Source organism: Homarus americanus, unplaced genomic scaffold (assembly GCF_018991925.1).
Source record: "Homarus americanus isolate GMGI-L3 unplaced genomic scaffold, GMGI_Hamer_2.0 scaffold5589, whole genome shotgun sequence".
NCBI lineage: Eukaryota > Metazoa > Arthropoda > Malacostraca > Decapoda > Nephropidae > Homarus > Homarus americanus.
In genome coordinates, this window is record NW_024736650.1 from 3890464 (window position 1) to 3913544 (window position 23081).

At 36.6% G+C, this 23081-nt stretch overlaps 2 protein-coding genes across 3 annotated transcripts in view; one reads left to right on the plus strand and one right to left on the minus strand.

Moving 5' to 3' along the window:
• Positions 1-1112: 1112 nt before the first annotated feature.
• Positions 1113-5168, minus strand: LOC121872303 (COMM domain-containing protein 8-like). Its single transcript, XM_042375000.1, has 4 exons — positions 5064-5168; positions 3753-3905; positions 3138-3287; positions 1113-1620 (listed from the first exon to the last, which is right to left on the minus strand). The coding sequence occupies exons 1-4, from the start codon at positions 5118-5120 to the stop codon at positions 1429-1431; spliced, it is 552 nt and encodes a 183-aa protein (XP_042230934.1). The 5' UTR covers positions 5121-5168; the 3' UTR covers positions 1113-1428.
• A 306-nt stretch (positions 5169-5474) lies between these two features.
• Positions 5475-23081, plus strand: part of LOC121872306 (arginine--tRNA ligase, cytoplasmic-like) — a 35094-nt gene continuing 17487 nt past the window's right edge. The window contains exons 1-4 of one of the 2 annotated variants that reach the window (XM_042375002.1): positions 5475-5675; positions 8333-8524; positions 21980-22186; positions 22492-22629. In XM_042375002.1, the coding sequence (XP_042230936.1) occupies positions 5628-5675; positions 8333-8524; positions 21980-22186; positions 22492-22629 (585 nt within the window). In that variant the 5' untranslated portion in view covers positions 5475-5627. Of the gene's footprint in view, positions 5676-8332; positions 8525-16902; positions 17327-21979; positions 22187-22491; positions 22630-23081 lie in introns of those variants that run through there. The other variant, XM_042375003.1, reaches the window with a different exon arrangement.

Genomic DNA, 23081 nt, shown 5'->3' on the forward strand with positions numbered 1-23081 from the left:
ATACATTGGCACATTTAATGTAAAAAAATTCATATATACAGCACAGCCATGACATCACATCAGGAGGAGCATGGTGATCCAGTTAAAGCCCACTGCATAAGTACATGCATTCACTTCTCATGGATATACACCCATGCCTCAAATTTTTCTCATTTTATAGTTTAATAAATAAATGCAATCACCTAAAGAATGGCCCATATATGCTCACCTGAAAATTTGCCACCCGTTTAACCTCCCTAATGCTACCCTGTGGTGGGGGCTAAACTCTTGCATGCATGTAGACACCTCTACTCACCTGATGGACAATGATGTCAATAAACCCTTCTGTATGAGATGCCACTTTTATGGTTTATTTAGCTAATGCCAGATAATTTTGTTCAGCATATACTTACAAAAGAATATACTTACTCTCCACCTTGAGTGATAGATCAAGTCAAACCATTACTTGTACAATGAGAGGGGCAGCAGCAATTACCTGAACTATTTCCATGTAAACCAATTGCTAGCTTGGTACTTGTGTTGACAATTCTGATGGTCCCCAACTTATCCCACCCTAAGTTTAATCAATACTATAGGGTGGCTAATCTTCAGGTGATCTATAAATGGTAAAATTAAAAATGGTTTCGGACTCTACATACATCACTGTCCTGTACTAACAATGGACAATAAAGTTCATAACAAAGAACAGACCAATCATCAGTAGCTGGTAAGTGGTGAAATGATAAAAATTTGGAGAAAATAAAAGAAGTCTCCTTATTTTAGGGCTTCATGGGTTACAAACCTGTAGGCTTTGACAAACATGTAATGTACAGATGTCAATCTTGAGGGGTATTAGGGCATAATAGCTTTTCTTTTCTATGCCACTATTTCCCTAATGACTTATTTTTCATTGTTTACACATTTGTGTTGAAGCTAAAAGAATTTATAAGATTCAATCGAATACAGTACAACATTGGCCAAAATCACAACTTGTTTCATAAGCTGATAAATACACTAATGTCACATCTATAAATTAGTTAAAGCAGTTAGTAACTAATGGGAGCATCGGTGTTGCCTTTTAATTCTGCCAACTGTGATAATTATGAGGAAGGGCTTGCAATGGAAAAAATATATAAATAAATTAACAAATTTAATAAAGCCAAATCTGACTTGAAAAAAAAATGCCATGGCCTACAATCTGTGGGTTTACAACACCCATGCCAGAAGTGTAGAGTAGCCCAGGGGACATGCCAGTCCCCTGGGTAACCAACTCTTCACACATCATGGCAGAATAATACTCGACCAACTTTCCTTCCAATTCTTAACATTGCCAATTCATTTTTTTTATTAATTTTAGTTTACATACTGGATATATAAAGAATCCTATATTGATATATCTGGCACAATAATAAATAAATACTGTACTGTACTTCAGTTCAAAAACGTTGTTTAATCAAGTGGCAGTTGAGATAAAATATCTTGAGCACCTTTAAGTTCCTCCAGGAGAGTGTCTACTTGAGCTGCTGTCATTTCAACACAAAGATCACTTGCATCTTTTTCATTCTTAGGTGATGATGTGTGGAGGTGAAGTGTCAACAAAGATTCACTGAGATCTAACACTTTATCACTTGCAACTGCCAGCTGTGAAAGAGAAAGAATATCCAACATTTAATGTACAAACATTATACAAGAGGATATTTACTGTCGATTGCTACAGCCCTTTTACTGTTCCATCCTTCCAATTTTTTTTATTTCTCCACTGCCTCTTCAAGACTATCTGCTATCAGCATACAACTCCTCCCAGGGCAGGCCAGTTCTGTGATATTGCCTCCAGCACCATGATAAACAGAAGGGGTCTCAAGACAGGCCCCCTGAAGGACCGTTACTTTCACCTCAAATTCCTCACCATTTACTCTCACAGAGGTTTTTAGCCCTCATATAATGCCATAACCAATCAAACAAGGACTACAAGCCTTCTCGTTGTCCACTTTATTACTTTATGGGCTACCCTGTCTATGTTAGTGATAGCAATGAGCCTGACAACAAAGCTGATGTTAATAAAGCCAGCTCTAGTAACATTAAAATAAAAAAAATGGAAGTAAGATGTAATTTATTTGGTCTTGGAATGGTACAAGTGTGCCTAATGCCCAGTGTTTTTTGTTGCAAAGTAAAATATAACTAGTAGTTATATGGTTCCTGCCAAATTACTAAGAAATTTTCAAGTACTGAGTCTGCAATAAGCCCAGGAGTTGAGCCTGGTAGTTATATGATTAATAATATATCTTTTTCCCTTTGATTTCATATTAATAAATTTGTTTTTAGAGTACAGTACTTTAGGTGTATTCATTTCTCCCACAGTATTTTACCTTTATTTCCGTCCAAGTGACTTGATACCAGAATTACCATACCCATGTGCCTAGACCCTTGACCATGCTACCAAAAGAATGTCCATGCTACCAAAAGAACTGAGTAAGAGTAAGAACTAAGATAAGAGAAGTAAGTAAGATGAGGGTGGTGTAGAGGTGTTGGAAAACACATGCGCCCTCACACAGCATATAAAGACAAGCCTATTAAGTGTGTTTTTTTCATAAACAAGATTTCATGGTATTATTTCTCAGGTTACAAAGGGATCATAAGAAAACACATTTTAAAATCTTCACTTGAAATGTTTCATTTGGCTAATGTAAACGATTTAATTCAGTTTAGAGGGGAACCCATACACAAGGGGTTAAGTACAATGTTAACTATCATATCACGTTTCCTCCTGGTAAAGTACCCTGTACTGTATTCTGGTATCCTTCTGTACCAACACTGGACAATAAAGATCATAAAGTATAATGAAACAAATGGCTAGTAAGCTTATAAGTGGCAAAATGATAAATTAATATGTTAATCATCAACGTATACTTTGAGTAAACCTTTATACGAATTCTTTTGAAGCAAACAAATTTGAATGAAAAATTCAGAAATTATGTTAAACATTGCACATGCTATCCACAACTTATTCCTCCTTTTCAAAATGCTTAAACACATCCATTTTTACATCAGTATACTGATATGTATTGTCCAAAAATTGGCAACTCCCAAGGTGGCAATAATACCCATTCTCTAATATCTATTGTGCTGTATACACAATTAAATACTTTAAAAGAACTTACCCTAACATTCCAATCAAAATCCTTAAGATGATAAGTATTTTCTACTGCCTCTCTAAATAAACAATCACTGATTTCTCCTCTTCTAGCATTTATAGCTTCATAAACTTTTTCTGTTGTTTCTTGATCAAGTGGTAACAAGAGGTCTATGAACTGAAACATAAAACTTATATTAAATTCCTGTATACTGTAGATATATTGCACTGTGTAACATTTCTACACCATATTTATTTATCTGTAGAGTCTATATGTTTACCAAACCCCATTCCAAACTTTTCTAAATGTCATGTTCATTATTGTGTTTGGGGCTGCAATAAAAATGGTGAATTGACAATGAAATCAAGATGGTGGCTGTAGCAGATGCAATGAATGTACAGTTCTGGCTTAGTAGAGAGGCTGCCTTTTATGACCTTGTCTCTCGCCAGCAACCTTTGCTACTAATCCACCCACAGAGGCAGATGGGTGATCACAATAACATTCCTGAGGTACCTATTTCCTCTAAAACAGTGAGTCTATTAATAAAAGCTGCCTGGTCAAGGCCATTAAACAAGAAAAAATATGAATTTTCAAACAATATAAAAAGGAAGGCTCAAAAGTCATAATTCACAATATCCTTACCTTTTCTTTTGTTAACTTTTCTAAAGTGATGTCCCGAACAATTGTTTTCATCTGTTGTACTGCGAGCCAAAACTTGTCAAGAGGGCAGTCTTCATACATCTCATGGCTAACAGATGCTCCAACACACATATTGTCAATTACATGATAAACAAACTGTAAGTGAAAATAAGAAAATCTATACAGTACTGTATATATTTATATTCTGTACAGTACATACACAATTAACATGCATATTGTATACCCATACTGTATACTGTACTGTATCCTGCATTCTAGGGAAAATTATAAAGTAGTGATTATCTATATATAGCGAAGTGGAATTTTTTTCTTAATTTGAACAGGTGACGATCATGTAGATATCTACAAATTAACTTCAGTATAAAGAACGAGCATCGTTACTGAGATATCATAGCTGGTAAAATTGCAGTTTCACTACCAATTGTATTTTACCAGAAATCTAGGTTTTTCCCATGGTATTTGTTGTGATTCATTCAAATTTGACCTTCATTTCTGTCATAAATGAGTCGTTTTTGTAACTTCTGGTGAACCCAAAATTGCTCTAACCCAATTATAAAACTGCAATAACTACCCCATAACTAAACTTTATCAAATTCGGGTTCAGTTTGGTTGTCTTGTGATACTGAACAATGTTCTATATGATGCAGAGTAAACTTCAACATACTGAATATAAACTAAATTTCCACTAGTTATAGCACTAAAAAGGTTATCCTATTTAGCAGAAATATCAGTTGTGCTTTAGAGCTTAATCCCTAAGATGAAACACAAAGACAAATATTTATGTAATTTCAATGATACAGATTAACCCTCTCTTATCTGGCATTCAATCAATGGGTAAATACAGGGACCAATTAACTGCACTGTTATAACAAATAAACGTTTTTTTTAGCATGAGTAGACCCTTAAGACTCACAGGCTACCGGCCAAGTAGACAGCACTGCTACAACTCTGCTATTAAAGTTATATTAAATATCTATTGATATGTGCCAGGCAAATGGGTAAATTTGCATTTTCAACCAATATGTCTCTCGAGTTGAGCAATGTGTTTTACGATGATTTAGAGAGACAATGTTAAGACACTTTTCTAAAATGACGTTTCCCTCGTAAATTACTTAAATATACCAGGTTAGGAGGTTAGATTAGGTAATTTTAGGTCATTTGGGAGGTAAAAGACACAGAATTGTCTAAACCATCGGAAAACATATTGCTAAACTAGAGAGCCATATTGGTTGAAAATGCAAAACTACCAGCAAAAGCCCTTAATTAATAACAATTACTAAATTAAATACCTACCTTTGGTGTGTGTTGTACTGAAATAAAAGAGAGTGGAGTCGGCCCGCCCCCTCCCATGGTGGTGTATGTGTGAGCCTTTGGTTGAGTTGTATGATTCAAATTGAGGTAAAATCAATATAAGTTCATGTTAATCCCAATTTAAAAATATTTTCTTGTAACTAAGTAATTAATTTTATATGAAACATAAGATCATAAAGAAATATGCAGATAGAATCATTTTAGTGAAAATATCCTCACCAAAATATGTCTCTAGCCGTCAATTGAGTATTATATAAACTAATTACCATACTTTAATTTCTCATAATAATATTATTAGTGTGAGAAATCTGACATTGAAATGGTACTTTTCTATAAAATTATATTACCAAAGATAGAATAACAATGCTGTATAAATAACCCGGATTACCTACACCGTCTGCACGTTGTCAGTCTGGTCGTTAAAGGGCTGACCCATAACTACTGAGGTAAAACTGTATTACACCAACACCGACTCGTTATATTCATGTAAGCTGCACATCAATATACCAACAGAAGAACTGCCAGACCTCATCAGGATATATAACCATGTCTGACTCCACGCTGCGGGAATACACCTTCCGTTGTATGAAAGCTGTAAGTATATATGCTCAATCACTGTCACTTGTATGCCTTGCTGTATTACTCTTTATATATCTAGCTGCTGAGTCCTAGGGTAAAACTAAAGGACATGAGCCTATGTCTGTTAGTTGTAATTTTTCAAGGGAACTTAACTGTCTCTTCAAATGGATTTTCTTCAACCATGTAATTACACAGGAAATACCTGGATGATGGTTGAGTGTAAGTATATGGTAAGAGCTCGTTTCTCTGCTAGTACAGTTACATTTATATTTGGTAAATATTTAGAAGTTGCCCCCACTTAATATACTTTTGGAAATGAGTTTTTATAATGTAAGTCATCGTGTTAAATACAAGTATGATATTCGTTGTCGTCGAAAATGAGCAGTAGTTAAGGTAATGAAAAAGTGGAAGGTCAAACAACCTAAAAAAAAATCTTGCCTAACCTAACCAAGAGTTTGTAAGAAACTTACCTTAAGTAAGAGATACAGGAGGATAAAGTGATGCAACTTGAATGAGGAAGTGGTGTCTTCGTCAGTGTCTGCCTCTTACCACAGTACCATTCACACGGTACTGACACTCTGAATTACATCTTGGACACTTGGACAGATGAAACAAAAATACCGTGAACCCTAAAAAGTCAACGGCTGCTGCTTCATTGTCCAAAATGCTGTGAATAATGCACCAGTCGGCCAATGTTCCCCTTTTTAGACCTGCTCTGATTGGCACTAAAGTATTAAGTCACATTGGCCTTCACGACTGCGATGTCACATCAACACACACTGATTGGCCAACTAATATAAAATAAAGGTTAAAATAACTTGAAATTTTCCCGCTTTTTTTTTAATTAATTTTGAAAATGTTGATTTGTTTTCTTGATTTAACCCCGCTTGGGGGGTACTGCCAGCAGCACCCTAACCCGGGGCTTAAGGGTTAAAGAATAAATTATTATTTTTTCTCTACCTTCCCATACATGATGCAGTATACTGTACAGTTAGGTGGTGGTAATTACTAAATATTAACCTTATATTTTTCTTGGTAATTTTGTGTAAATATTCAATAACAACCATGTAAATTTAGAATCTGGGTTAGAGTTCGTTTTATGCCATAATGAGAAATTTAATACGGTAAAATTATCGTTTCGGTCATCCACCAAATTGGAAGTTAAAATTATGTTTTTAACGATGAATTTTGATGTGTTTTGTATGTTTCTAATCTTCGTTGCTACCGCAAATCACTACTTCTTGAGCTACTCCTCCTGTTATCCAATGATAATGGGGGACCCCCAGTGGGACCCAGGGATTTTGGGTGGAGGAAAGTCAGAAAAAGTAGTAATTTGTGATAAAAATTTTGGTCAGAATCATTCAAAACCTAACCTAGGGAGCCACGAATTACCCAAAAGTACCCAAAATTACCCAAAAGTATAGCAAATCAGGGTAAAATCTTAACGAATATCTGTTACACATACACAAAACATGTTTAATAATATTTTTAGTGTAATTTTGTAAAAATAATTTGTAAGATGAAATAATAAACAGCGAAAAACTTTCAGTATTGGCGAACGCTAAATTCCAAAGAGTTCGTGAACAAGGGAGATAACTCAGATCCATAGTGATGCACTTCGCTAACCTAACCTAACCTAACCTGACGAAAAGTAAATCCTACGGCTATGTTAAATACCCCAAAGTAACAGAAACATCGGTAATTATATCTCCATTTTGGATAGGTGACTCTGTGGAATTTAGCGTTTTTCGCTGTTTATTATTTCATTATTTTTGCTGCATTTCAATGAAAACATTATTAATCAGGTTTTATTGATGTAAAACATATATTCGTTAAGATTTTACACTGATTTATATACTTTTGGGTACATTTGGGTGCTTTTGGGTAATTCGTTGGACCGCTAACCTATCCCCTTGTGTGCTTACCTTTCAGTAATTAGACTCAGAAGACTCGAAGTTGGGTCCCAAACCTTGTGGACCAATGATTGAAAAATAAGATCAGTTTCCATGGCTCCAGTTGTGCACCATAGAGAAATATTCCTTTGTAGTGTGACACTATAATTGCATTTCTTCCTCCTGCTAGACTTGGCAATAACAGTTCTTCTCCAACAGTGCCAAAGGTGTTTTTCAGCTTGGTAACTGCAGGATTGTTACACTTCGCGCAAATTACTAATGTAGACAGAACACCGTGTTTGTGTAGAAGTTTCCGTGCTTCTCTGTCTTTACCATAATAATCTGTGAAATCTGCCGATAATTTGGAAGTAATTGAAGTCACAGCTGTTGCACAAGGGAGACATTTTGCAAATACAATAAATTAAAATTCAAGCGAATGGCGGCGGGGGCCTATATCAAGCTGTAATTGGTTGATCCAAAATCATACCCACCAATCAATGACTAAAGAGCAACTGCACATGCAGCATAGTAACCAACAAACGAACACACAGAAGCTCTCTGAAAGTAATCTTTTGCAGAAGAAACAAGTCTTAGCACTGTCTAAACTATTGATTCCAAAACTGAAAATCCTAAAATATGCTGGATGAATGAAACTAATAATCCCTTTAATACTTTAGGGAAAGTTGTGAAGGTATGAATTGTATTCCAAAGTTGTCTTTTATCCTTACTCTGATATATCAAATTGCTGTGTCTATTCTTAATTGTGCTTGTACATTTCAGGAAAAGGAAGCAGAAAAGTTAGCTACAAGGTTACAAACACTTGTAGAAGTAGAAAAGTTAGCTTCAAGATTAAAAACGCATGCAACTGGCAATGTGGAATTAGGTGAAGATGAAGACTTCTCTGACAAAGAGTTCACAAACCTTGTAAATGAAAACAAGAAACTGAAGTACCGCATTGGCATTCTTAAGAAGGTGAGTAGGAATGTCATGTAGTATTTCTTACTAAGTTATGCCATTTAAGTTAACCCCTTTGCAGTAAGTACCAGTACTGTGTGTGTGTGTGTCGCCCAGTCATCAAAACATTACCGAGTTCTTCACCCGCCACCCACCACAGCCGGCCCAAGTCAGTGATAGTGATAATGATAGTGAGGATATGGACTTTGAGGGGTTTGACAAAGAGGCCCTGCAAGCCTCTGTGGTGGATAGTGATACAATTGATACAAGTGATGTGAGGGCCAATAATCTGCCCTCTGCCTCGGAACCAACCCCCCATCCCCGTGTGCCCAGCCATCATTTCTGCTAATGTAAGTGTTAAAAAACCTAATATTATTGATATTTCTCTTAATTATTAATTGTGTGTGCATACCATCATAAAATTAAGAAGTTATTTTTACTACAACGTAGGTATTGTGTCTGTAAAAGTGGAGTTTGGGGGTCGGCCTGGTCTCTATTTCAATTAATCCCATATGTTATGTTGTTCACTTTACGCGGGCCGCCGTGGGTTCAATTGACCACGTAAAGTGAGGGTTCACTGTATATATATATATATCTTGATAAAATCACACGGGAAAAGGGAAACAATGGAGCACCTTAGCTTTCGTCTTTATTCAAGACATCTTCAGAGGCAACTGGATTACATGGACAGAGAGAGGCTTAAATATACAGGGTGACCTTATTAAACATGAGGTCAGGTCATAATAATTGAAACACATTCGTTCCATTGCACAAAAACTCGGGTACCCTTCTGTGTTTGTTGATCGTTGTTTTAAAAGGGCTAAAAAATTCTTTCATTCCTCACAAACCAGGCAAATTCCTACACTTAAGAATATTTTGACTGCCCTATTGCAATGAATTTGTCCCGTTAGTTCGGTCCCTTAAGCTACTAAATATTAATGTTGTTTTCAAGTATGACTCAACCATTACCAATATGTTAATAAGAAATAGCCCAAGTTTGAATGTAATTGGAAGTGTTTATTGTATTCCATGTAGCAAATGTAATTGTAATTATGCAGGACAGACAGGAAAAACACTGCAGCTCAGAATCAAACAACATAAGTACAATATCAGAACAGCATCTGAAAGCAGTGCCCTGTTCGTTCATGTTAGGAATAATAATCATCCCATTGCTTGGGAAAGAAACTTGGAAGTATTCAAATCATCTTGTGTCACAGAAAGACTTCTGGTTGAAGCCAGTTTGATTAAGGAAGTAAAATCAATAAACCTTAGTGATGGTCAGTTCAAAACTGATAATATGTTACAGAAATTTATTTGTCAGTGGCCCAAGGTTAAAAATGCTTTGAAAACCTTGAATCTAGATGTATGATAGTTATTTAGTGGGTCCCTTATTTGTGACCTGACCTGACTAGTCACGTCGCCCCCTTCTCTTAAGCTCTTAAGTGTGTGTTGGTGTGGGGATTAGTGGATGACATCATTATGACCTGACCTCATGTTTTTAAGGTCACCCTGTATATTTAAGCCTCTCTGTCCATGTAATCCAGTTGCCTCTGAAGATGTCTTGAATAAAGACGAAAGCTAAGGTGCTCCGTTGTTTCCCCTTTTTCCCGTGTGATTTTATCAAGATTTATCTTATCCACGTTTTCATTGTGGATCTACATGAAATATATATATATATATATATATATATATATATATATATATATATATATATATATATATATATATATATATATATATATATATATATATATATATATATATATATATATATATATATACATATATACATACATACATATACAGTGGTCCTCTTGTTAGGACACAATCCGTTCCAGCAGGTTGCTCATTAACGAAAAACTCGTTAACGAAACCATTGTTTCAATGGGTTTTGGGTAATGGTTCCAGCTCACCGAAAATTGCCTAAATTCAACAAAAAGGTAGAAAAGTACACTTACTTTGAGGTGTGTATGTAAGGCTCCTGGATGATGATGATGATGATGGAATTAGAATGGGGGTGGAGGAGAAGGAAGAAGAGAAGGCATTGGGGTGGAAGAGAAGTCACCCCATGGCACCATTTCACCCATAAAATTTTAGTTCTCTTGGTGTATTTCAAGATTATTTTCTTTAAATCAACACTGCACTGCATTATATATTGTCAGTATGTAAAATATATTTCAAAATGACCAATAATTTGCTTGGAAACAGAAAAAAAGCGTTTAGTTGAAGAGAGTCTCAAGCAAGATGTTACCTCCACTGAAAACAGAGAGAGACTAACGCCTGTCTGGTGTGTTAACAGGCTGGATGGCACGCCAGAAACTAGTTTCTTTACCTTCAGTTCAATAATTGTTAAAATGACTAAAAAAGTTAATATTTAAACTTTTAAAATTATTGAATAGTATAAACTTCTTGATATTTACTAAAATAGTAAGGAATTTAAGCCGATTACTGTATTGGCGGACTAATACTACAGCTGGTGGACCGCCAAATGCAAGCGAAAACATGTTGAAGTCGGCTCGTAAAGAACTCGTTAACCGAAGTTAAGAATCTGATGAAAGGTAAATCGTTAACCGAAATCTCGTTAACCGAGGGACCACTGTATATATATTTCATGTAGATCCACAATGAAAACGTGGATAAGATAAATCTTGATAAAATCACACGGGAAAAGGGAAACAACGGAGCACCTTAGCTTTCGTCTTTATTCAAGACATCTTCAGGCCTATACTGATCGCGCTGTGAACTTTTGTTATGATCGTATTTAATTGACTTTATAATGACTGGAAAGCGTAAAAGTGAGAGTGCTGGTGGTGTTCCAAAGTGCAATATCTTTACTTTCTCTTCAAAAGTTCTCACAGTATGTACCTTGTTCTTTTTTCTGACTCACCATCACGAGTACCGCCACTAATTTTCCTCTTAGGTGCCATGATTGTGGTGGAATTCACAAGTAATGAAAAGTTTTACAGTGTGAATACTTGGGAGATGCTCACAGAACTAGTATGAGAGAGAAAATGATGCCTTAGCAATAATTTAACCTACGGTACCATACAAACACGTTTAGTGTACAAACAAACACTCAAACCATCCTCTGAACTATGTGATGCAGTTCAGTTGAGCAGTCACTTAGCTTACTCAGAGGCGTGTGTGTATTCTGTGACGTCACATCGGATGTGTGGGTGGTGAGTTGGCGACGCAGTTACAGCCCACTGCCTCCACGTGTACATTCACTCCACACTCATGCTTACCCATGCTCTTTATTTTTCTTATTTTATAGTTTATTATATTGTCTTTATTTCTAAGCCACATTAGAGTATTATGCTGATTTTATTTTTTCCCAATGAGTACGGAGTAGTGATAAACTCATTAAGCTGGTAAGAGATGTTGGGTGAGTTGGCTCACGGGAGAGCCAAGAGTCAGGGGGTTAGATGCGTATAAGTGGTGTCGTGTAGTCTTTACTGTGGATACTCATACTCTGAGACCCTTCTGTACTGTATGATGAAATTGTATTCTTATATTTGTTAGTATTGTTCTGTATATGTAAAATGAGGTACTGTATATTGATACAACATATAGCAAGGATCCCTTGTACCAAACTCATTACAATCAAGATATGAAAGATGTTTTTTTTATACGTTTTTGTGCCATGGCTCATACATGGTTTTCAGTGCTACACTCTAGAGATGCTAATGGGGTTTAGAAATACTGTAAATATAGTTCAGTAAAACTTCTCCCTCAGTTTATACACACAGTGGCACTCATGATGTCAAGGCAGTAGATCATGTTGTGCTTGGAGGTTGTGTGGTTTTTGTTGAGAGTGAACCAGAAGATGAGTACCAGCACACTCATTTGAATGATGAAGATAGGAGTGATGACTGTAATTATTGAGGGCTATAAAACTGAAGAAAAAAACAGAACAATGAAAATGATACTGAAGGTGAGACATGCTTGGGGACAAGTAGTACTGTTCATAGGTGTGTTCAGTAGCTACCACTTTCCCCCTTACTTGGTGGTTGTATAGTAATTAGTTGAGAGTAAAACAAAAGATGAAAAGTGTGAGATGAAATATCTACAGTATGAATTATTAGATTTTAGTTTTTTGAGCTGAAGATGTAGGTGATGAAAGTTATGCTGATGACCTGCCCAGCCTGGTGACAGGCAGCATACATTGTTTGGGTATATATATCACCCACACTTTACTGCACTTCTCTCGCCAGTTCTACTGCGTGAAACTGGGTTTTTGGACAACCCTGTGTACTCATGGTATATCTGTCTGATTACTTGAACTCTGGTGTACAACTACAGTAGATGGTGGAATAAGTGATATTTTTGCAGTTTATGATGCAGTGCTGATTGGTTTCATAATGGAAATTTAACAAGTGTATTTTTTATTCGTATTACTAATACTATTTGTAATTTAGAACTTATAATAAATGTTCAAAATGATGTCATGCTTGTAAATGGTGTAGTTTATTTTTGAACACTTGTCCCAGCTCTTCCTCTGTGATTCTACTCAGGACCAAATTGATAACTTCCCACAGTGCTCTGTAACATTTTGATCACTGTGTAATTGAATATCTGTTATCTGGTCAACCTTTATATAAAAACTAGAGGAGTCCTGCACTTTTAAGTTATGGTATATATTGAACATGTATGTTGTAATAATATAGTACTGTACTGTAATATAAGTACTCTACTGTATAATCTTTAGATAATGATATTTTACTGGAAATAAACATAAGTACAGTAAACTTTTTCTTTCATGTGATTGATTCATTGCTATTATTTTTATTTTGTGAATAGTTTTGAAAGTGATGATGTGATTTGCTGAAATAATGACAACTGAACACTCTTCAAGAAATGTAGCACCTCAGAAAAATCATACAGGTATTAAAATATATTGAAAAAATCATCTTAGCGATGGGTAAGATTACAAAGAGAAATAGGAATGGTGCAGGTGGTGATATTTGTTTAGAGATAACATGATCAGTAGATTCACAACTTATGTACAATACATTCAGAGTAGCTGAGTAATGAAGAAATTCATTATAGCTGCTGAGTTGTTCTTGTACAGAGGGTAGTCATGTCTGAAAACCATTTATAAGCCCCAGCAGAGATAACAGAGCCATTTATTATATGCTTTTATTTAATGATAATTGTATTACTCATGGTGATGATCTTTGTACACTGTCTCATATGTGGATGAAAATGATCATAAAAAGGACTTAAGGAAAGTATAAAAACTAGTGTCATAGGTGCACTGAGAAGTTGACCTAAGTTAAATATTGATTTGAGTGGCTTACATCTATCAGACACAGTCATTGTCATTACATTGAGAAAACAATCTTGCCAGAAAGGTGTAGAAAGGGTAAAAAAAAAAAAAAAATTGGCATAATTAATTGTGCCATGCTCCTGTAAACAAGGCAAGTGTAAACTATACTTATAATGGTAAATGACAAGAACCACCCAAACCAAATAAAGATATTGTAAGTCATTTGGATTAGCTTTGGCTTGGCTGGTTCATTTTGCTCCTTGTATGGTAATGGGGGGATCCTGGAGAAGGATGGGACAGCTCTGCAGGCTCACATCTAGCTCATAGTGGCTCTCATATGTGTTCAATTACAGTTTAGAGATTTTCTTTTTATTATACAGTATAAGTTTTATAAAAAATATTTTCCCAAATTTGTGCCTTGTGTGAGTTATTTGATGATGTAATGTTGTGAAAGATACATGAATTCCTGTCTAATATGTTCAATGCACACACTTTCTATTACAGTGAAACCTCTATATAATTGACTTCTCTCAACATACAGTATAGTCTGTTAGATGGGGGTTTCATATGTAACGGACCCTCGATATAACAAACTTTAATACAGTTGACCCTCGTTAATTCGGACCCCTTTAATCTGGATTTCGGATAAATCAGACGAAATCTGAACTGTCCGTATCAAATTTCTGGTTCTGGGATTGTCCCAGTTGCAATTGGGGTTGCAATTTCAAATTCTGTGTCACTTCTAAGGAATAACGAAGTCTCTGGTGCACTGCACTCTAAGATAAGAGAAAACGGAAGACTCAGACCTCCTGAAGCGAGAGAAAACGGACTCCTATGACGGGGCACTCAAATAAACATATACATAGCTACATGTTTTGTGGACTACCCACTGTACAGTATCCTTTTCATCTCTTTGTAATAAACCTAGTCATGCCTTTGTGTGTTTCTGATAATTACCATAACATTATATCTTTAGTGGATCTGAATGAGAGCGGTTGTACAAACAGAAGCACTCACACTGACAGACTTGACAAGTTTTACTAACCATAAAGACAGTTGAAGCTTTAAACATCACTCACAATGGATCTTGCAAATTCCAACTGTAATCAGACATATCTAAGTTGCCTCACCAATTGCAACCCCAGTTGCAATATCAAATTCTGTGTCTTTACTAAGGAATAACGAAGTCTCTGGTACACTGCACTCCAAGATTAAGAGAAAACGGAGGACTTAGGCATCCTGAAATGAGAGAAAACGGACTCCTATGACGGGGCACTCAAATAAATCGGTTAATTCGGACAATCGGCTAAAACGGACACACTCCCCCCCCCATTAGTCCGTTTTAACGAGGGTCGACTAGTTTTTTAGATGGAGGTTTCACATCTAACGGACCCTTCATATGACGGACTTTCCTCTCCATATAGTCTGTTCAATAGATGTTTACTGTACTGTACTTAAATACACCTTAATGTATAAATATGCTTAGAGGAGAGATGAAGCAAGAAATGAGCATAAATCCATAATACTGTATTGTACGGCTGTCATACTTTTTTAATGAAGAGGGCGCACCCTCCCCATTGTTATGACTGCCATTGACTTTTCAACACCTCCTGATGGAATGCCCCAGTCTAAGAGATCTTCGCCATAAGCACCTCTCCCAGTAGTAACGAAAAGATAGGAACGTGGAGAAATAAAGCTGAAATGGCAAAAGATTTTATTTTTTTTTTAAATAATAGAGAAAGGAATGTGGGAACTAAGAATTGAGATGTCAAAAGGTGAGAGAAGAGGAAATTGAAGATAAGACCAGAAGTTATAGGAATTAAATGATGTATCGAAGGGAGAGGAATGTAGTGATACACAATGAACAAACTATGGGAGGGTAGCAGTGCAGTATGAATATCAATAGAACTATGAATTTTTCACCTGGAAGAATTTAGCTTGTAATGTATAAAAGGAAGAACCAAATCAAAAGAAGTAATGTGGCGGCAAGAAAGAAAATAAAGTAGAATAGGAGGTGGAAATATGGGAAAAAGATATTGGGATGAGACTAGGAAGGGAATGGAACTAGAAAGAAAACTTATAAGGATTTTGTTGATAATAATTAACTTTATAAGACAGAGAAACAAGGCATAATAAGTAGCTGCAGCATAGGAATAACAAAAGTCAAGTTAATAAGTAGATGGGAAGAATATTTTGAAGATGTCTTAAAGATGAAAAAAATTAGGTGGTGGGATTTAAGTACAGTATACTGTACACGAAGAAACATTTAAGGAGATAAGTGCGCCTGTAGACAAATAAGAATTCGGGAAAGCTTTGCGTGAGGATGATACAAAGGTAGGAGTAATGAGACACAAGGGAGGAAGTGATTATTGACTTTATGAAAATGAATGGTGTAGTGACCTGATTGCCCTACCATCACCTACCCATCAGTGGCACAGTCTGTATTGACAGTATAGGACTGGAAAACCTCACTTATAGCATAAAGGCTACGAAAAAGAAGAAAGAACAAATCACCTGAAAACTAGTCATCCCAGCTTATTTCACCTGAAGATTAACCACACTAATGCTGCCTGGGGGGGAATAGGTTAGAGTTGTCAATCTTCGGGTGAAATAAGCTGGGGTGTCTAATCTAAAGGTGATCTGGAAAACAAAGAAAATGTGGTTCTTTGTGTGTGTGGGGATGAATTTTTCATGATAAGAGAACAGTGAAGTTATGATGAATGAAAGGAATCTTGAGTTTTTTTTATCTGAAAACTCAAGTCGAGGAGAGTTGTGCCAGGGACAAGTAGTCAGGGAAGAATGTAAGGGTCTGTTGTTGAGTTATAAAATGTGGAGTTGAGTACAGTAATTGAATACAATGAGGTCAGTTCCAGAATATTATGGATCAGGCTAAAAGTTTGGTATGAGAGCTGGCTTGTTGTGCATTCATGCATGCTAAGGAGCGAGATAAGAGAAGAGTTAAGAGAGTTTTGGGGGAAGACCTGAATAAGTGCATTGAAAGCTTCGGTGTGGAAAATGGAGTAAACATGAACACTAATGAAAAAAAAAGAATCACAAAAGTTATTCAGTAGTTTTGTTTATCTTAGAGAATGCTTAATTTCATTTGGTATTTCTTGTTCTGTTCCAGACTTGTGATGGTGTCTCAGATTGCATCTAAGACATTAAGAATTGACATTTAATATTACATGTAATCTACAAGACTAAAAAAAAAACAATTAGTGAAGGAAGTGTTTGAGTTACTAAGTGTTTTAAATGAACTGAGAATCAAAATCCACAAAAACTAGCTTGGTGAAAAGTAACTGGAAGAATACTTTTGCTGCCTAAGTAATACACTATAGGTATCCAGTATGTAAATCTATCAGAGGCAGTGGTCACACCAAGAGTGATCAGCAGAAGGAAGTGCTTGTGAACTTTATTGAAGAATTGACTAACACACATTTGAATGACTCGGATTTCTTATACATACTAGCATAATGTGTGAATTCTCCAACAAGAAGTTATGTACTGGATATTCTCGGGGCCTTACCTCGCATCTCTCATCGTCTTGTAGGGTAGGAAGTTTTGTGTGTTTTTATCAGTGTCCAAAAACTTTACATTTTCCTATCCAGTTGCATCTACTGTTCTGTACAGTGTATGATTTTATAGTTAAGTATGGTAATAGGAATTAAGATTTACAGTATATGGTATTGAAAATAGTATCATGTGATAAGTCTAGTCTTAGGTAGTTTTGAAACTTTCCTACACCCTTGTTATTTTAATGTAGTATTTACTATGATAACAATAAAACCACCATGAAGTTTAGTGTGCAGTATTCCCTCATTTTAAGTCAGTGTTGTATCCTTAAAGGAGTCATGTCATTGTGAAAGTGTGCAGTCAAGGATTCAAGATGTACTGTAATGGGATAAGAAGGGCAGGGTTGCAGGGCCCCCAGGGACCATCCATTGTTGCAGTTGCTATCTTGTTTTTTTTTTTAACTGGGGATTAGCCTATCCGGGCACAGGCCACTGCCCCACATCAGGGCCTGGGGGCGAAAATGTAATAATTATTCATAGTAAATAAAATTTTTAATAAAAAGTAAAATAAAATGATAAGGATAACAATAATAATAACACTGTAATAATAATAAAGAACTGTAAAGAAATACAAAACAAAAATAAAAAAATCAATAGTGAGAAATGCTATATGTATGTTGTGTTGTCAAGTAAGAGAAACAATTGAGACCTGCAATTGTGTGTAAATGAGGCAGAAAGACAGATGAGCAACCTGGGACTTGGTCAAAATTTTTGTGATGCCATATAACAGCAGGGTTTACCATTGGACAACATATTATGCTTCCAATATCTTCCCAGGCTGTAGTACCTCCCTGTTTGGTAGCTACCTACTACCTAAAATGCAGCACTTGTGCTCAAAATTTTTTTAATTAAACTTTAGAAGCTATACCTGTCAAACTAGTGATTGGTGAGATTATTAACATTTTTCCACGATGAAGGCGTTATTTATGAATTGAAGAAACGAGTCTACCTGTACAAAATACACCTTTATCATAGAGACAATATCTATATTGAGTGGCATTAATGCATGAATTTTTTGTATTTCTACTTGTTTAAATTGAAACCTGTAAAGATGGCAATTGTGTCACTAAATTGGGAACAATATATTATACCTGCCAGGGCCTTTAACCTTTAAGCCCCGGGTTAGGGCGCTGCTGGCAGTAAACCCACCCCCTGCATGAACAGGGATAAATAAAAAAAAATCAAATTTTCAAATAATTAAAAAAAATATATAGGTGGACGTTCTAAAACGTCACCGGGGCATGCTGGTCGGACGTTCTGGAATGTCACCCGGGGCATGCTGGTCGGCCGTTCTGGAACGTCACCCGGGGCACGCTGGTCGGAACGTCACCCGGGGCACGCTTGTCGGCCGTTCTGGAACGTCACCCGGGGCACGCTGGTCGGACGTTCTGGAACGTCACCCGCACGCTGGTCGGACGTTTCTGGTCGCGTCGGGAACGCCACCCGGGCACGCTGGTCGACGTTCTGGCCACCCGCACGCTGGTCAGACGTTCTGGAACATCACCCGGCACGCTGGTCGGACGTTCTGGAACGTCACCCGGGGCATGCTGGTCGGCCGTTCTGGAACGTCACCCGGGGCACGCTGGTCGGCCGTTCTGGAACGTCACCCGGGTCACGCTTGTCGGCCGTTCTGGAACGTCACCCGGGGCACGCTGGTCGGACGTTCTGGAACGTCACCCGGGGCACGCTGGTCGGACGTTCTGGAACGTCACCCGGGGCACACTGGTCAGACGTTCTGGAACATCACCTGGGGCCTAAGGGTTAAACCATATTGCTTCAGTTTTACTGTGCCTTTTTCTATAGTGATTCTTCATCTGCTAAAAAAATTAAGTTTATGTACAATATAGTACTAATTTATAAGGAAATAAAAGTTTATTTAACTGTGTGTGGAGTGAGTGGTGTTGGTGGTTGAGTAGTTTATATGTTTATGTATCTTCAAAAATGTTGTACTGAGTGACTTGTACTGGTAAGGCAAAGCACGGTTGTTTGGATAATTTCTCCAAGTGACAATGAATTTAAACATGAAATATTTGTGTTGAAGTGCATTTGCATAGAGGGATCTGATGAACCAAAAATATAGTCCTTTATCCATATGTTGCTTTAATGTGAATCTTGTATAGTACAATTCCTTTTATCAAAATTACAACTACAGTATCTGAATTTCCAGGTATCCAAACTTTAGTTCTCTGGTCCTGTTTGGTTAAAATTCTAATGTATTCCAACAACCCGGACCCAAACAAAATCATTCATTCGCATGTCTGCTTCCAGTGACACTGTTACTGCTTTGTTTACAAGAGTGTCAGGCTTTTTGGTTGGTGAAAGATGTTGGTCTCCAATTTCATGCTATGATAAACAATACTGATACATAGCATATCATAAAATGCAATAGCACATATTTTAGGTACAAAAAATAGCTCCCTCCACACTCAAACCATCATCCTCTGGGCAATGCAACAAAGTTCACCAGAGCAGTCAACCAACTGACTAAGACGTGTGTTTGAGTGCGCATGCAAGCCTCTGTCAAATGGGGGGGGGGCACAGATGTGTGGCTGGCGGTTGCAGCCCAGTACCTCGACACATACGTTAATTTCACACACACCCAAGGATTAGGTACCTGAAAACCATTCGTTAAATGAATTTTTTGTGTAGCGAATAAAAGAACTTGTGGAGAAAATAGGGTTCAGTTCCTAATGATGAGAAAACTCCTATATAATAACCCCATAACATGAAATCGATTCATGAACAACAAAAACTTTTCCTAACTTATGATAAATAGTACACACCTACTGTAATTTACTACCTATCACATTAAGAACACCCATAAAATACGGTACTTTCTAGATGAAAATATGCAGCTAAAACCATTAATGAAAGCTAAATGAGTGTTTTACACAACCCGTCTTGCCTGCAGTGCCCACCATTTCTGTGTGGGTGTCGGACACACTAGAATAACCTGTTATAGTACATCCTTCTTTCCTCGCACAGCCAAACTGTGGAATGCTCTGCCTTCTGTGTTTCCACACTCTTACCATCTGTTTCACTTCAAAAAGCTGGTTTTCCAGCATCTTTATGGTGTCGATTAATAAAATCTTTTTCTCTTCGATTTTTAATTTCCCTTTACTCTTATTTTTTTGCCCCCAGGCCCCGGTGGGTCAATGACCTGTGCCCTGGTGGGCTATTCCCCATAAAAAAAAATACTATTTGCAAAGATGTTGGTTGTATGGCCTCAAGCCTCGCCATAGCAATGCTCCCCCTCACGCTCTCACACACAAAGACATTTTTATTTCCCTTTTGTCTTTGACCATATGATAGCTATTGCTTTTACTTTTTTGGCAGATTATGTATGTAGGATTGCGTGTGCTTGTAACTGAATTAAAAAAAAATAGAAAGTTATGTTTACCTTTCCAAAATTGAGTAGAAAAATTACCATAACATAACTCACACCTCAGCCTGGCAGGGGAAGGTGACTGCCCGAGCTTTGTATAACTTTACTGTATGTAATTAAATTATAAATGGCCATTTCTTTCAATAACAGTTCTGGTTTTGACTGCACTCTTGTGTTTTTATTGTTTGTAAAATTGTGCCTTAACATACTATACTGTATTAATGCCTGCATGAATTGTACAATCATTCTTTGCCTCACTCCTCATGCATTATTAAGGTTGCTGCATCTGTTCAGTTCTCCTTTATTCTTTTTGTGTTCATGAAATATATTATTTAGACCTGTCTCTCTGTCCATCCTATCCATCAGTTTTTCTTACCTACTCCATGGCATATGAATTACAGTGTATGGAAAATACATAGTTTAACCAGACTATGTAAGTACGTTTTCTCACTTTGTTATGTGCAGCATGCAACGTCTATAGTACTCTACAGCCATGGTTAAAGCCACTGATAGAAGTTAAACATCAATATGGAACTTCTTACATGGACAGATTCTTGTTGTCACCCTGCAAATTTGGCATCCATTCAAGATTATGTATTAAAGATATATTTTAAATCACATTCTTAAATTCTCTCATATACTCTGTAAGTTTCCATACATTGATGAAACAATGTACCGTACTGTGGTAATAGTATTACACCATTATTGTACATTTGCACTCCAGGTACTGTATGTATGTATGTATGTATGTATTTACAGGCATCCCAGTCAGTGAATTCTCGTGATGAATGTACAGTACAGTATTAACCTTTTGTATTTCACCAGTTCCTCAATTTTTATTTTCACTCATTTCATTGGTCTAATGAATGAAATGTCTGCATCCTTGAATGTCATCTATTTTACTTCATCTATCCTGATGTCTTATTGCAGTCTTTTTCTATATCTTATTTATTATGTGTTGTTTGTCGTTCTCACTGATAATTTCATTATACATTACTATATCATAAGATCTTTTTTTTTTTATATATATAAAAGATACTTTTAGCCAGGTAGCACATTCCAAAGTGAGCATTTCCTTGTTTCTTTTTAGACGTTAGCAAGTGGTAATGTATTACAATTAATGGATGTTTTACCAATCAAAATTACTGTATATATACAGTACGGTACTCATGATAATTTGTGATTAATCTTGCATTCCAGATAAAATTTAACTGATTCAAGGTTCTCTTCATTTTTTTCATGTGCAGAGCATAGAAAGTCAAGGTGGTGATCCTAGTTCCCCAGCAAAGGATGATAACTTCAGCAACCATATGTGCAACATCTTGGGGCAGCTTGAGGGTATATTTAAAAAGGCAGTACTGTCAGCTTACCCTGATGTTATTGATCCAGTTATCCAGATTCAAGTTTCCAAACATGCAGACTACCAGTGTAATGCAGCCATGGCTCTTGCAAAGGTTGGTACTGTACTTGATGCAGCTTAACAACATTTATTATCTTAGATTATGCTTTTTCTTTACCTCTATTTTGATAATAACAGATGCATATACAGGTAACATTTCCCTGAAGCTTATGTGAGCATTTTATTCAGGTGAAAATGCAAGAAATACTGCCCTTGAAAGTGGCTCGGGACATTATTGTTTATTAAACATTTTAGCATGCTATTATTACTGCATAATTCATGTTATATTAAGTGTTGTGTGGGAACTTTTTATTATTTAGGATCATTCCTGTTCATTTTCATACTTTATTTATTTTACAGAGTCTCAAGAAAAACCCACGTGAAGTTGGGCAGATGGTTGTTAAGAATGTAGCGCCTAGTTCCCTCATATCTAAGTTGGATCTTTCAGGCCCAGGGTTCATCAACATTTTCCTTTGTCAGGACTTCATAAAACAGCAGGTAGGCTAAGACCCTTTAATTGTGTGAGGTACGTGCTAATATTCCTTGTTTTATAACTAACCCTTGGCTCGAGCAACTAATGTACTATATTATGATGAAGTCTACATGTTGAAAATCTGCAGTGGCTGGAGTTAATCTAGTAATGAACTCCATCATATCTGAGCACCAAAAAAGAGATCTTGAGTACAACTCTCACCAATCTAGGTCGAAAGTTATATGTCTCGGCTAACATGTGGGCTGTGTAACCTTCGTTTGGTTTCTATTACAAACTGTACAGTATTCCTTAAGTAAGGCCAGCAAGGAACAATCAGATGCCCAACTTGCAGCAGTGTTGAATGAAAGAAGAGATAGGAGAGGGTTCACTCCATATGTTGAATGACAGAGCCTGTGTCATGGCCTTTAAATCTGAGAAGAGAGAATGAGTGTGTTATGTGCTGGGGTGGGGGTTCTGG

What these genes read in the sequence shown, in the direction of transcription:
- LOC121872303 (XM_042375000.1), bottom strand. Translation starts at nt 5,120, where the DNA reads ATGGGAGGGGGCGGGCCGACTCCACTCTCTTTTATTTCAGTACAACAC. An exon ending in CAGTACAACACACACCAAAG is followed by an intron (nt 3,906 to 5,063) that starts GTAGGTATTTAA and finishes TTTCACTTACAG; the next exon opens with TTTGTTTATCATGTAATTGA. An exon ending in AAAAGTTAACAAAAGAAAAG is followed by an intron (nt 3,288 to 3,752) that starts GTAAGGATATTG and finishes TTTATGTTTCAG; the next exon opens with TTCATAGACCTCTTGTTACC.